The sequence below is a fragment of the Triticum aestivum genome, chromosome 4D (assembly GCF_018294505.1).
Source record: "Triticum aestivum cultivar Chinese Spring chromosome 4D, IWGSC CS RefSeq v2.1, whole genome shotgun sequence".
In the NCBI taxonomy this organism is placed as follows: Eukaryota; Viridiplantae; Streptophyta; class Magnoliopsida; order Poales; family Poaceae; genus Triticum; species Triticum aestivum.
The window spans coordinates 415,456,823-415,470,101 of record NC_057805.1 but is presented as its reverse complement, the minus strand read 5'-3'; the positions used below and the strand labels follow the sequence as shown (position 1 = coordinate 415,470,101).

The window sequence follows — 13,279 nt, the reverse complement described above, 5'->3', positions numbered from 1 at the left end:
ATTATTATGAGAGAGGAAAATATGGTTGTAGAAATTTTCATGTTGCTAAATTACCTCTCGTTATGTTGAGATTGCTATTGTTTCTTTCCTCTTCCTTGCATATGCTAGTTTTTGCTTGCTATGATAATTTGTTTGCCTATAAGATGCCTATGCATAGGAAGTATGTTAGACTTAGATGTGTTTTTCACATGCTTTATGATGCTCTCTTTGTGTTTCAATTGCTATGTTTCATGTGAGCATCATTAAAATTATCAATGCCTAGCTAGGGGCGTTAAACGATAGCGCTTGTTGGGAGGCAACCCAATTTTATTTTTAGTTTTTTTTTTGCTTTTTGCTTCTGTTTAGGAATAAATCTTTGATCTAGCCTCTGGTTAGATGTGTTTTTACGTTTTAATTAGTGTTTGTGCCAAGTTTAACCTATAGGATCTTCTTGGATGATAGTTATTTGATCTTGCTGAAAATTGCAGAAACTTTCTGTTCACGAAAATAATTGTTAAAAATCACCAGAACGTGATAAAATATTGATTCTAATTGCTGCTTATCAATAAGCAAATTGTCTATGTCGTCCTATTTTGGCTGATTTTTTGGAGTTCCAGAAGTTTCCGTTAGTTACAGATTACTACAGACTGTTCTGTTTTTGACAGATTCTGTTTTTCGTGTGTTGTTTGCTTATTTTGATGAATCTATGGCTAGTAAAAGAATTTATAAACCATAGAGAAGTTGGAATACAGTAGGTTTAACACCAATATAAATAAATAATGAGTTCATTACAGTACCTTGAAGTGGTCTTTTGTTTTCTTTCGCTAACGGAGCTCACGAGATTTTCTGCTGAGTTTTGTGTTGTGAAGTTTTCAAGTTTTGGGTGAAAGATTTGATGGATTATGGAAGAAGGAGTGGCAAGAGCCTAAGATTGGGGATGACCATGGCACCCCCAAGATAATCTAAGGACACCTAAAAGCCAAAGCTTGGGGATGCCCCGGAAGGCATCCCCTCTTTTGTCTACTTCCATCGGTAACTTTACTTGGAGCTATATTTTTATTCACCACATGATATGTGTTTTGCTTGGAGCGTCTTGTATGATTTGAGTCTTTTCTTTTTAGTTTACCACAATCATATTTTCTGTACACACCTTTTAAGAGAGACACACGTGATTCGGAAATTATTAGAATACTCTATGTGCTTCACTTATATCTTTTGAGTTATATAGTTTTTCCTCTAGTACTTCACTTATATCTTTTAGAGCACGGTGGTGGTTTTGTTTTATAGAAACTATTATTCTCTCATGCTTCACTTAGATTATTTTGAGAGTCTTAAACAGCATGGTAATTTGCTTAAATAATCCTAATATGCTAGGTATTCAAGACTAGTAAAAACTTTCTTATGAGTGCGTTGAATACTAAGAGAAGTTTGATGCTTGATGATTGTTTTGAGACATGGAGGTAGTGATATCAAAGTTGTGCTAGTTGAGTAGTTGTGAATTTGAGAAATACTTGTTTTGAAGCTTGCAAGTCCCATAGCATGCACGTATGGTAAACGTTATGTAACAAATTTGAAACATGAGGTGTTCTTTGAGTGTCCTCCTTATGAGTGGCGGTCGGGGACGAGCGATGGTCTTTTCCTACCAATCTATCCCCCTAGGAGCATGCGCGTAGTGCTTGGTTTTTGATGACTTGTAGATTTTTGCAATAAGTATGTGAGTTCTTTATGACTAATGTTGAGTCCATGGATTATACGCACTCTCACCTTTCCACCATTGCTAGCCTCTTCGATACCGTGCATTGCCCTTTCTCACATTGAGAGTTGGTGCAAACTTCGCCGGTGCATCCAAACCCCGTGATATGATACGCTCTTTCACACATAAACCTCCTTATATCTTCCTTAAAACAGCCACCATACCTACCAATTATGGCATTTCCATAGCCATTCCGAGATATATTGCCATGCAACTTTCCACCGTTCTGTTTATCATGACACGTTCATCATTGTCATGTTGCTTTGCATGATCATGTAGTTGACATAGTATTTGTGGCAAAGCCACCATTCATAATTCTTTCATACATGTCACGCTTGGTTCATTGCATATCCGGTACACCGCCGGAGGCATTCATATAGAGTAATACTTTGTTCTAATATCGAGTTGTAATCTTTGAGTTGTAAATAAATAGAAGTGTGATGATCATCGTTAATAGAGCATTGTCCCAAAAAAAGAGAAAGGCCAAATAAAAAAAGGAAGGCCCAAAAAAAGGGGAAATAAAAAGGGACAATGCTACTATCCTTTTTCCACACTTGTGCTTCAAAGTAGCACCATGATCTTCATGATAGAGAGTCTCTTGTTTTGTCACTTTCATATACTAGTGGAAATTTTTCATTATAGAACTTGGCTTGTATATTCCAATAGTGGGCCTCCTCAAGTGCTCTAGGTCTTCGTGAGCAAGCAAGTTGGATGCACACCCACTTAGTTTCTTTTGTTGAGCTTTAATATATTTATAGCTCTAGTGCATCCGTTGCATGGCAATCCCTACTCCTTGCATTAACATCAATCGATGGGCATCACCATAGCTCATTGATTAGCCTCGTTGATGTGAGATTTTCTCCCTTTTTGTCTTCTCTACATAACCCCCATCATTATATTCTATTCCACCCATAGTGCTATATCCATGGCTCACGCTCATGTATTGCGTGAAAGTTGAAAAGGTTTGAGATTACTAAAGTATGAAACAATTGCTTGGCTTGTCATCGGGGTTGTGCATGATGAGAGCATTCTTGTGTGACGAAAATGGAGCATGACTAAACTATATGATTTTGTAGGGATGAACTTTCTTTGGGCATGTTATTTTGAGAAGACATAATTGCTTAGTTAGTATGCTTGAAGTATTATTATTTTATGTCAATATTGAATTTTTATCTTCAATCTTTCGGATCTGAATATTCATACCACAATTAAGAAGAATTACATTGAAATTATGCCAAGTAGCATTCCACATCAAAAATTCTGTTTTTATCATTCACCTACTCGAGGACGAGCAAGAATTAAGCTTGGGGATGCTTGGTACGTCTCCAACGTATCTATAATTTTTTATTGCTCCATGCTATATTATATTCTGTTTTGAACATTATTGGGCTTTATTATACACTTTTATATTACTTTTGGGACTAACCTATTAACCGGAGGCCCAGCCCAGAATTGCTGTTTTTTGCCTATTTCAGAGTTTCGCAGAAAAAGAATATCAAACGGAGTCCAAACGTAATGAAACCTTCGGGAACGTGATTTTCGGAACGAACGTGATCCAGAGGACTTGGACCCTACATCAAGACATCAACCAGGAGGGCACGAGGTAGGGGGGCGCGCCTACCCCCCTGGGTGCGCCCTCCACCCTCGTGGGCCCCCTGTTGCTCCACCGACGTACTCCTTCCTCCTATATATACCTACGTACCCCCAAACTACCAGATACGGAGCCAAAACCCTAATTCCACCGCCGCAACCTTCTGTACCCGTGAGATCCCATCTTGGGCCTTTTCCGGAGCTCCGCCGGAGGGGCCATCAATCACGGAGGACTTCTACATCAACACCATAGCCTCTCCGATGATGTGTGAGTAGTTTACCTCAGACCTTCGGGTCCATAGTTATTAGCTATATGGCTTCTTCTGTCTTTTTGGATCTCAATACAATGTTCTCCCCCTCTCTCGTGGAGATCTATTCGATGTAATCTTCTTTTGCGGTGTGTTTGTTGAGATCGATGAATTGTGGGTTTATGATCAAGTTTATCTATGAACAATATTTGAATCTTCTCTGAATTCTTTTATGTATGATTGGTTATCTTTGCAAGTCTCTTCGAATTATCAGTTTGGTTTGGCCTACTAGATTGATATTTCTTGCAATGGGAGAAGTGCTTAGCTTTGGGTTCAATCTTGCGGTGTCCTTTCCCAGTGACAGTAGGGGCAGCAAGGCACGTATTGTATTGTTGCCATCGAGGATAACAAGATGGGGTTTATATCATATTGCATGAGTTTATCCCTCTACATCATGTCATCTTGCTTAAAGCGTTACTCTGTTCTTATGAACTTAATACTCTAGATGCATGCTGGATAGCGGTCGATGTGTGGAGTAATAGTAGTAGATGCAGGCAGGAGTCGGTCTACTTGTCTCAGACGTGATGCCTATATACATGATCATACCTAGATATTCTCATAACTATGCTCAATTCTGTCAATTGCTCAACAGTAATTTGTTCACCCACCATAAATACTTATGCTCTTGAGAGAAGCCACTAGTGAAACCTATGGCCCCAGGGTCTATTTTCCATCATATTAATCTTCCAACACTTAGTTATTTTTATTGCTTTCTATTTTACTTTGCACTTTATCATAAAAATACCAAAAATATTATCTTATCATATCTATCAGATCTCACTCTCGTAAGTGACCGTGTAGGGATTCAACCCCTTATCGCGTTGGTTGTGAGGATTTATTTGTTTGTGTAGGTGTGAGGGACTCGTGCGTGGCCTCCTACTGGATTGATACCTTGGTTCTCAAAAACTGAGGGAAATACTTACGCTGCTTTACTGCATCACCCTTTCCTCTTCAAGGGAAAACCAACGCAGTGCTCAAGAGGTAGCAGGGCCCCACCCGCCTATCTGACTGGTGGCGCGCATCGCGCCGACGCTCGATGGTGGTTCGAGCGTCTTCATGGGCTCGCTCCCAAAGAACTTGGCGCTGATCGCGGTGGGTCCGTGGGTCGGAGGACACTATGGAAATGTTGTCACAAGCGTCATCACGACGGACCGGCACCCGCGGTGGCTGGCGTGGCGGAGGAGAGTGCACCATGGCAGTAGCACCTCAAGTCCTTCCACCACTGGCATGCGGTGGCTCGACGGAGCACCGGCCAAAGGGCCCCGCTGGTCGTGGCTCATCTTTGTTGGCAACGCCGACGAGGCTCCGTATGGTGGCTCTCCACTCGTCGAGCTTTTCCGCAGCAGGGGGAAAGTCGAGGAGCAACTGCGCGCGCCAAGGCTTCGGTCGGCGTGGGCGGCGGCGAAAGCTGCGTGGACCGTGATGCACTCCGACTTCTAACCACGTTAGAAGGAGCTCTATCACGGCCTGGCGGTTGTGCGCCATTTTTGCCAGCGTCTCGGCGTGCATGCTGGCCTTCCACGTCCCGCGCATGAAGCGCAAGACTCTTCCCGCGGCGGCGCCCAGGGTCACCGGCATGGTGACGCTGCTCATCGCGCGCAACCTGGGAGGAGCGCGTCGTGGGCACCGGCGTAGGCGTTTTGGAGGTCACCGCGCCGCCCGTAGGCAGCACGACGCCGCCCCTGGAGGGCCTCGCGCCGCCTGTGGGGGCCCGGCTCCGTCTTTGGATTTGGCGGCGTGCGGACCGTCGTCTCGCGCACGAACGTCACCGCTCGCCCCGCTTTGACTACCGGAGCGATGCGGGTGTTCGTAGGCCGTGCCTCGGCTTCCGTCCGCGACCGCCTCGCCACTCGCCCGCACTGGTACGGGCTGTTCGGCTCCCGACGAACCGATCGCTGTGATCGTCTTCTTCTTGGGAGCCATGGTGGTCAAGAAGTGCTAGACTAACTGCTAGACCAGATTCTCACAACTGCGTCCCCTACCTAGCGCACCAAAGATGTCGGTGGGAACGACACCTATGGGATCACTGGGATCCCTTCTATGGTTGGCGGGCGCGGGGTTGTGCAAAGAGCAGGTCTAGGAGCCAGCACAAAGATCGTTTACCCAGGTTCGGGCCGCGGGGATGCGTAAAACCCTAGTCCCGCTTTGGTGTATGTATTTGAGTGTTCTTGAGTTCTTGAACTAGCTACTGTGCGTGTCTAGCCCAAAAGATCCGAATCCCTCTCCTGGTCGCCTCGGGCCTCCTTTTATAGGCAAAAGGGGTTGCCACAGTGGCACACAGGAGGTGGAAAGGTGTACAGTACACAAGCTTATCGCCTGTCATTACGGGACAAGACGCATTCAATGCGCCCCCTTAGGTGTCTCGTTCCTTTACTGGGGATAGCAACGGGGCCCGTCCCGTCTATCGCCGCCTCACCTTGCTCGGACACGCGTCCACGCCAGCGGTGCCTGCAGCGCCATGTAAGCTGGCAGGCTGCTGAGATGGCGTGGTGGTAGGGTCTTCACGAAGATTTGCATGCCACCACATAGGCGTTTGCTGAGCTGGCCTGGAAGCTGCATGTCGCCACGCAGGTGCCTGCCCAGCTGGTCGGGCTGGCAGCTGCATGAGAACGATGGTGGAGCCTTGGCAGACGCGGGCCTGGCTGCGGCCCTGTAGGTGTCTTCGGCAAGGGCATTGCCGGGGCCCGGCAAGGGTCTTGCCGTGGCATCGTGGTCGTCCTCGGCAAGGGTCTTGCCGGGGGTCTCGTGGATTTCCTCGGCTAGGATCCCGCCGAGGATCGTCGTCTTCTGGTCCTCATCTGATCTTGTGTGTTTATGATCTGCATGCTACCACAAAAGTGCCTCCCGAGCCTTGGTTCCAATGTGGTTGTGGCGGCATTGGAACCCTCGGGCTCAAGGGTGGCTCGCTCTGCTGGTGTTGGGCAAGTTGCCCTGGCAAGGCTCTTGCCGGGGCCGCGGAGACTGCCCGGCAAGGGCCTTGCCGGGGGAGTCCGCCTCGCCCTCTGGCTCTTTGTGTCTCTTGGTCTTGGCGTTGCTTTGGTTACCTTGTGCTCCAGCTTCCCTCTTCTGCCCTACTTAGTGTGGCTATGGGCGCGGCTCCGACTGCCCGTGCACAAGTAAAGGGGTAAAAAGGAGTGCCCCTACTTTTGTACATCGACAGCCAACAACTCTCCCATCTTGGGGAGGGCAATCTCCATCAACATCTTCAACAGCACCATCTCCTCTCAAACCCTAGTTCATCTCTTGTGTTCAATCTTTGTACCGGAACCTTAGATTGGTGCTTGGGGGTGACTAGTAGTGTTGATTGCATCTTGTAGTTGATTACTATATGGTTTATTTGGTGGAAGATTATATGTTCAGATCCATTATGCTATATAATACCCCTCTGATCTTGAGCATGATTATCATTTATGAGTAGTTACTTTTGTTCTTGAGGTCACGGGAGAAATCTAGTTGCAAGTAATCATGTGAATTTGATATGTGTTTGATATTTTGGTGGTATGTATGTTGTGATTCCCTTAGTGGTGTCATGTGAACGTCGACTACATGGCACTTCACCTTGTTAGGGCCTAAGGGAATGCATTGTGGAGTAGTTATTAGATGATGGGTTGCGAGAGTGATAGAAGCTTAAACCCTACTTTATGCGCTACTTCGTAAGGGATTGATTTGAATCCAAAAGTTTAATGCTATGGTTAGATTTTTTGTTAATACTTTTCTCGTAGTTGCGGATGTTTGCGAGGGGTTAATCATAAGTAGGAGTTTTGTTCAAGTAAGAATAGCACCTAAGCACCGGTCCACCCATATATCAAATTATCAAAGTAGCAAACACGAATCAAACCAACATGATGAAAGTGACTAGATGAAATTCCCGTGTACTCTCAAGAACGTTTTGCTTATCATAAGAGACCGTTTTGGCCTGTCCTTTGCCTCAAAAGGATTGGGCTATCTTGCTGCACTTTTGTTACAGTTACAGTTACTTGCTTGTTACAAATTATCTCGCTATCAAACTACTCGTTACTTATAATTTCAGTGCTTGCAGAGAATACCTTGCTGAAAACTACTTGCCATTTCCTTCTCCTCCTCGTTGGGTTCGACACCCTTACTTATCAAAAGGACTATGATTGATCCCTTATACTTGTGGGTCATCAACCGGCAGCAGCGGTGACACAAATCACGCTGCTAGGAGGGCTGGTGGCGCTAGGGATTGCCCCGGCGTCGCCCTAGGGTGGTGACGTGAGGGAGTTTGCGAGTTCCTGGATGGGCAACGCGAGGGGGGGGGGGTCCTCAGACAACCAAATTATAAGAAAAATGTTTGAAATCTAAATACCCACACATCCAGCTTCGAGGTGCACTCCAAATGAGTCAACGGCTTTGTCTCCCAAGAAACCAGAGGCGACACCCTACCACACAACCTGGAACCACCGCTTCGGCTTACAAACCACACAAGCACACTAGCCTCAAGGTTGTGTTCCAAATGAGGTGACAACCCTACTGTCCAAGGAGCCAGAGACGAAACCCTACAACATGATCTGAAGCCGCTGCTCCAACTTACAAAGCACATCAACGCACACATCAGCCATGAGGCTACACAATGAACGAGCCATCGAGTTTGCCTCCTAAGCAACCCATCCTACAAGGCGAATTTTGAAGCCATTGCTTCGACTTCCACACCGACCCCGAGGCACGGGCATCCCTAGCCAACAATGATGCAGAAAGACCACATGTGCCAGTGTTGTATGATAGAGGACGAGACCCCCAAGGCTAAAAAGCTTATACTCTTCTGCCTGCAACAAAGATTGCTTTTCTCCTCTGACATATCTCATGTCACCATTTTGAAATATAACTTGAGTTCGGCGAGAGTGGGAGGAGAACAAGAGCATTGCTTCGGAGAAAACCTCGTGGATCATAAAACAAAATCTGGTAGAACCCATTTCCGTCACAAAGGATTAGTAGGCCCAAGTTTTTCATATCCCTAGAGATTTAATGGTGTTCCCCACAACTTCGCACACGAGGTTTCTAAACCATCGTGTTGAACTTATCTTTATTTGCGTTTGATCAGCTGAAAAGAATAGGCCATATCGTGTTATTCAAGTTCTGTGTCAGACATTTCCATGAGGCATTGTATTTCACCTTATAATTTGTTTATGAGCTGCAATATATGGGGCTTTGGTGCCTTTTTGTTTCAGAAAAGAGGAAGCCATTTTTTAACGTGACCATGAGTGCATGGATCTTCTCCAGGAGCTTATCACGCAATACATTCATTTCACACAACTATACCACCCCTTGTTCTCACGTCTAGCACCCATGACCCTATGCCAATGATACATTAATCATTGTTAATGCCTCACCCACGACCACCTCTACACTGAAAACCTTTATCGATGACTTCACATTAGCCAAATGGGCTCACTATAAACTTCTCGAAAACAAGCTTTGTCCCTCTACATATCGACCAACTTACTCAATGCTCCATAGCCTCCATCCTAGATTGCTCAGTTTCCTCTTTCACGCATAAGTATCTAGGACTACCTCTGTCACTATTCACGCCACCCAACAGATTATAGAATGTTTCAAAAAAAAATCTATTAGGTCGGCATGCCAAACTGTTAGCTAACGGGGATAGGTTAATACTTGTCACGACGGTACTTGACTCACTTTTAACCTATTTTATGCGTGTCTTTCTAATTCCATTCTTTTAAATATTGATGCTCTTGGGCGTGCCTTCATTTTGGACAGCTGAGGACACTTGTTCAGGGGCTCAATGCCTCACCGCGTGCAATATGTTTGCAAACCTTTTTGTATGTGGTTTAGGGATTAAAAAATTGCATGTTCAAAATAATTGTCCGCTCATGAAACTTGTTGTCATATCATTACTACCCTCCCCCACTCCTTGGCTACATTAGTTTCCATGCAACACCCAGATGCTTTTGTTGCTGACGCTTCTAACCAATCATTCATATGCAAAGCCATCAACTCACAAATCCCCCTGTTTCAGAAAAATTCCTTTGTCCTAACAAACAATTGCTCATCCCCTTACTTTTGGTCTGACACTTGGATTACACCAACGCCCCTAGCCTCTACCTTCCCATGGCTCTCCTCCCACTCCATTAGTCAGTGTGTTAGAGTGGCAAATGTTGCGTGTTATGGTTTAGAAACTAACCTGCGTAACCGCCTAACATCTGTTGTTGCTTTAGAATTTGTGTCTCTAGTGTCTTTGCTGCAGGATTTCATGGCGTCGGTTGATCAGGACATTCGCTTCCTCACCAGGGGCCATCTATTCTCAACAAAAGGTGCATACAAGAATAATCGAAAAGGTATGATGGCACCCGGGAGTCTAGGCACCCTCCAATCTGTCCGTCCAGTGGCAATAAGATTCGTGCAGCCTCTATCCAGTTACAGACGCATTGCAGTAGCAGCGTAATTAGGCAGGCTTTTTTGCATGCGGAACCAAGTTTGGCAGGGCTAGGCTGGCAGGAGGTCATGCGGTCATGGATGAAGTGACAGCATATAGATTCTGCATGCGGCCCACCCATATCACATGACTCAAGATTGTAAGAATTGAAATAAATAAAAGGAGAGTGTGTGTTGCACGCAAATGGTAGGAGAGAGAGTGTGTTGCATGCAAGGTTAAGAGAGAGAGAGTTGTCTGCTGCATGCCGAGTTATTAAAAGAGAGATACTAGTGTGTTGCATGCAAGGGAGGGAGTTGCATGCAAGGTTTAGAGAGAGAGAGAGAGAGTTGTCTACTTGTCACGTTAGAATAAAACCTAACTTCTCATATCCAGACAAGTAAAGAAAAAGTGCACAGTGATGGGATGGATCCCTGCATGCAGTACAGTGGCAAGGCCCATGTGCATCAGCTGGCGCACTGCAAATTACAACGGAATAACAGAACAGAGATCAGTTCACGAGGCAGGAGAAGCAGGGGGTGTCCCGACACCCGGGAGTTGAAAATCCGTTCTCACCAAGACAATACCACGAGAACCTGAAGAATATGTCAACGCTAAGATTATCTGGGAGTTAAGAGTACCCAACCGGATTAAAGTTTTTTTGCTTGACTTGACTTCCGAGATCGGCTTAACACCATGGCTAACCTCGCGCACAAGAACAACACAACTGCCCAGGACCGCCCAAGACGCAACATTGCCCCTGAGGATGCCGCACACCTCTTCACCACTTGCCCTTTCGCTAATAGGGTTCAGTAGCGACTGGGCATCGCTCCGGCTTCACCATCCACTAATGATCTATGAGATGTAGTCATGCATGTTGGTCCACCACCAGAGGCATGGCCTTTTGTTCTGCTACCAGTGCCATGTCGTATATGGGACACACAGAACGCAAGACATTTAAAGACCAAGACACATACTTAGCTATCTACTCTCAAGCTCATCATAGCAGTCATTGGTTTATGGTCACACAAGATATCTAAGCCATCCGACAAGGAGGCCGTCTTCTCGACAAGGAGGCCGTCTTCTCGTGACGGTTCTTCCTCACCTCACGTTTACACGTGCCTATGTAGTATTGTGACTATGTGGCCTGCGGCTATCTGTAGCTCTTTGAGTAATATAGTCAGGTGTGGGAGCTCGCCTCCGGCGATCCACAGAAAAAAGGTGACCGTGAAAACATTACGATTATGGCATCAATGAAGAAGGTCGGTCACGTAAACAATGGTCTCTCAGATGCTGACGCCCAAGGAGGAAGCTTGTCTGATTAGCACAACGAGGGAGAGGATGGATTCATCGACATGGGTGTTCTAGTGTTTATTTTTATCAGCTTCATGATGCGATTAATCAAGAGAGATTCAGAAAAGCTCTAATACATTTCCATGGAACAAGATAGGTAAGACTGATGCCGGAGAGGTCAACGAGCACGTGGTAAAAAAAATCGATCCTACCACGTTCCATCTAACATTTTTACCATCCTTGTAACAAATTGCTCTGGAATTGAGCTTAGTTTGTTTTTCGTTTTGAAATGAAATGATGATCAATCCTTGAGAAATTCCTATGTGTATTAGTTCCGGTCGTCCACAGACCACAGCAGTACCGCTCATGAGGCGCACGGATGGCGATCCGCGTGACGGCCGCAAATTCGAATCCCCACCCTCCATTCAGAAGCGATCCAACGGCGCCCGTGCCGCCCTCCGCCTCCCGCCCGGCGAAATCCAAACCCCAAAATCGTCGCGCGCAAAGCATCAGATCCTATTTAAATCCCTCCATCCCTCCACTTATCCACCACCGCGAGAAATCTCAATCTCAATCCCCAAACCGTAGCAGCAGCATCATCCCTCCCCTCGCATCCGACCCCCCCAGCCCCGATGGCCCGCACGAAGCAGACGGCGCGCAAGTCCACCGGCGGCAAGGCGCCGAGGAAGCAGCTGGCGACCAAGGCGGCGCGCAAGTCCGCCCCGGCCACCGGCGGCGTGAAGAAGCCCCACCGCTTCCGCCCGGGGACCGTCGCCCTCCGCGAGATCCGCAAGTACCAGAAGAGCACGGAGCTGCTCATCCGCAAACTCCCCTTCCAGCGCCTCGTCCGGGAGATCGCCCAGGACTTCAAGACCGACCTCCGCTTCCAGTCCTCCGCCGTCTCCGCCCTGCAGGAGGCCGCCGAGGCCTACCTCGTCGGCCTCTTCGAGGACACCAACCTCTGCGCCATCCACGCCAAGCGCGTCACCATCATGCCCAAGGACATCCAGCTCGCGCGCCGCATCCGTGGGGAGCGCGCCTAGGCTCCGCACGCGCCCTGCCCGCTTCGCTTGGTTGCTAGCAGCTGTCTATGATTCTGTAGTTGTTTGCCCTCCTTGTATGTCCTGTGGATGCCATCGATTGTTCAAATCTCTGGTTTGATTAATGGAATCACACATCTTTTATGCAAAATCTGGCTTGCTGTTCTCCATTTTCTTTTTGCTGCTAGATCTTGTATGCTTGATGGTCTGCTTATGTGGGTTCACTGTAAGTAAGATTCCCATTTGGTTGCTGCGATCTGGTAGTGCATCTCGTGCTGCAGTTTCATGTTGTCTTTTGGCCACTACGAGTTTCTTGGAAATTTAGGTTGGGATCTCTGAGCACATATAGGTGAAGTGAAATTGCTGATGTGATGTTCTCTTTTGAGTAACTAAACTAGTAATCCCGTATACAGTTCACTATTTACCGCGGATTTCTTGTGCAATCTGCTGGTTATTATAAGTAAAATGGCAATCTGCTGGTTTCTTGTGCAGCTACCAATCAATTCTGAAACAGCTCATATGTGCATCAACACATGGGAAGCTTGCTCATATGGACTGACAAATATTTTAGCATACCTGTTTTATCGTGATGCTCTATTATGCCACTGAAACACCATTTTCCCATGTGGTGCTATTAGATCCATGTCTTTCAATGTGTTATTTGAAGAGATTTATCAAAATTAGTATATTTTGTCTGTTCCAGATTCAGAGTTGAGCGAGTCATTGAGAGTTGTGGTTTTGCCCGCATACAGATCCTAGCAGAATTGTTGCATGTATTTTTTTTCTTGACACACGACAACAATCAATTCTGATGCATAAACTAGGACATGAGGATCATAATAGGCACTTACTCAAACTTTCTTGTTTCCATGCTTATGTCTTGTTTTGGGGTTAACTGGAAAGATGCCACTCCAATTTTCTCCAATTT

General features: G+C 46.3%; 1 protein-coding gene across 1 annotated transcript; it reads left to right on the top strand.

Moving 5' to 3' along the window:
• Positions 1–11,845: 11,845 nt before the first annotated feature.
• LOC123098255 (histone H3.2) lies at positions 11,846–12,502 on the top strand. Its single transcript, XM_044520196.1, has one exon. It carries the CDS (start codon positions 11,944–11,946, stop codon positions 12,352–12,354), a length of 411 nt encoding a protein of 136 aa, XP_044376131.1. The 5' UTR covers positions 11,846–11,943; the 3' UTR covers positions 12,355–12,502.
• The last annotated feature ends 777 nt before the right edge of the window (positions 12,503–13,279 follow it).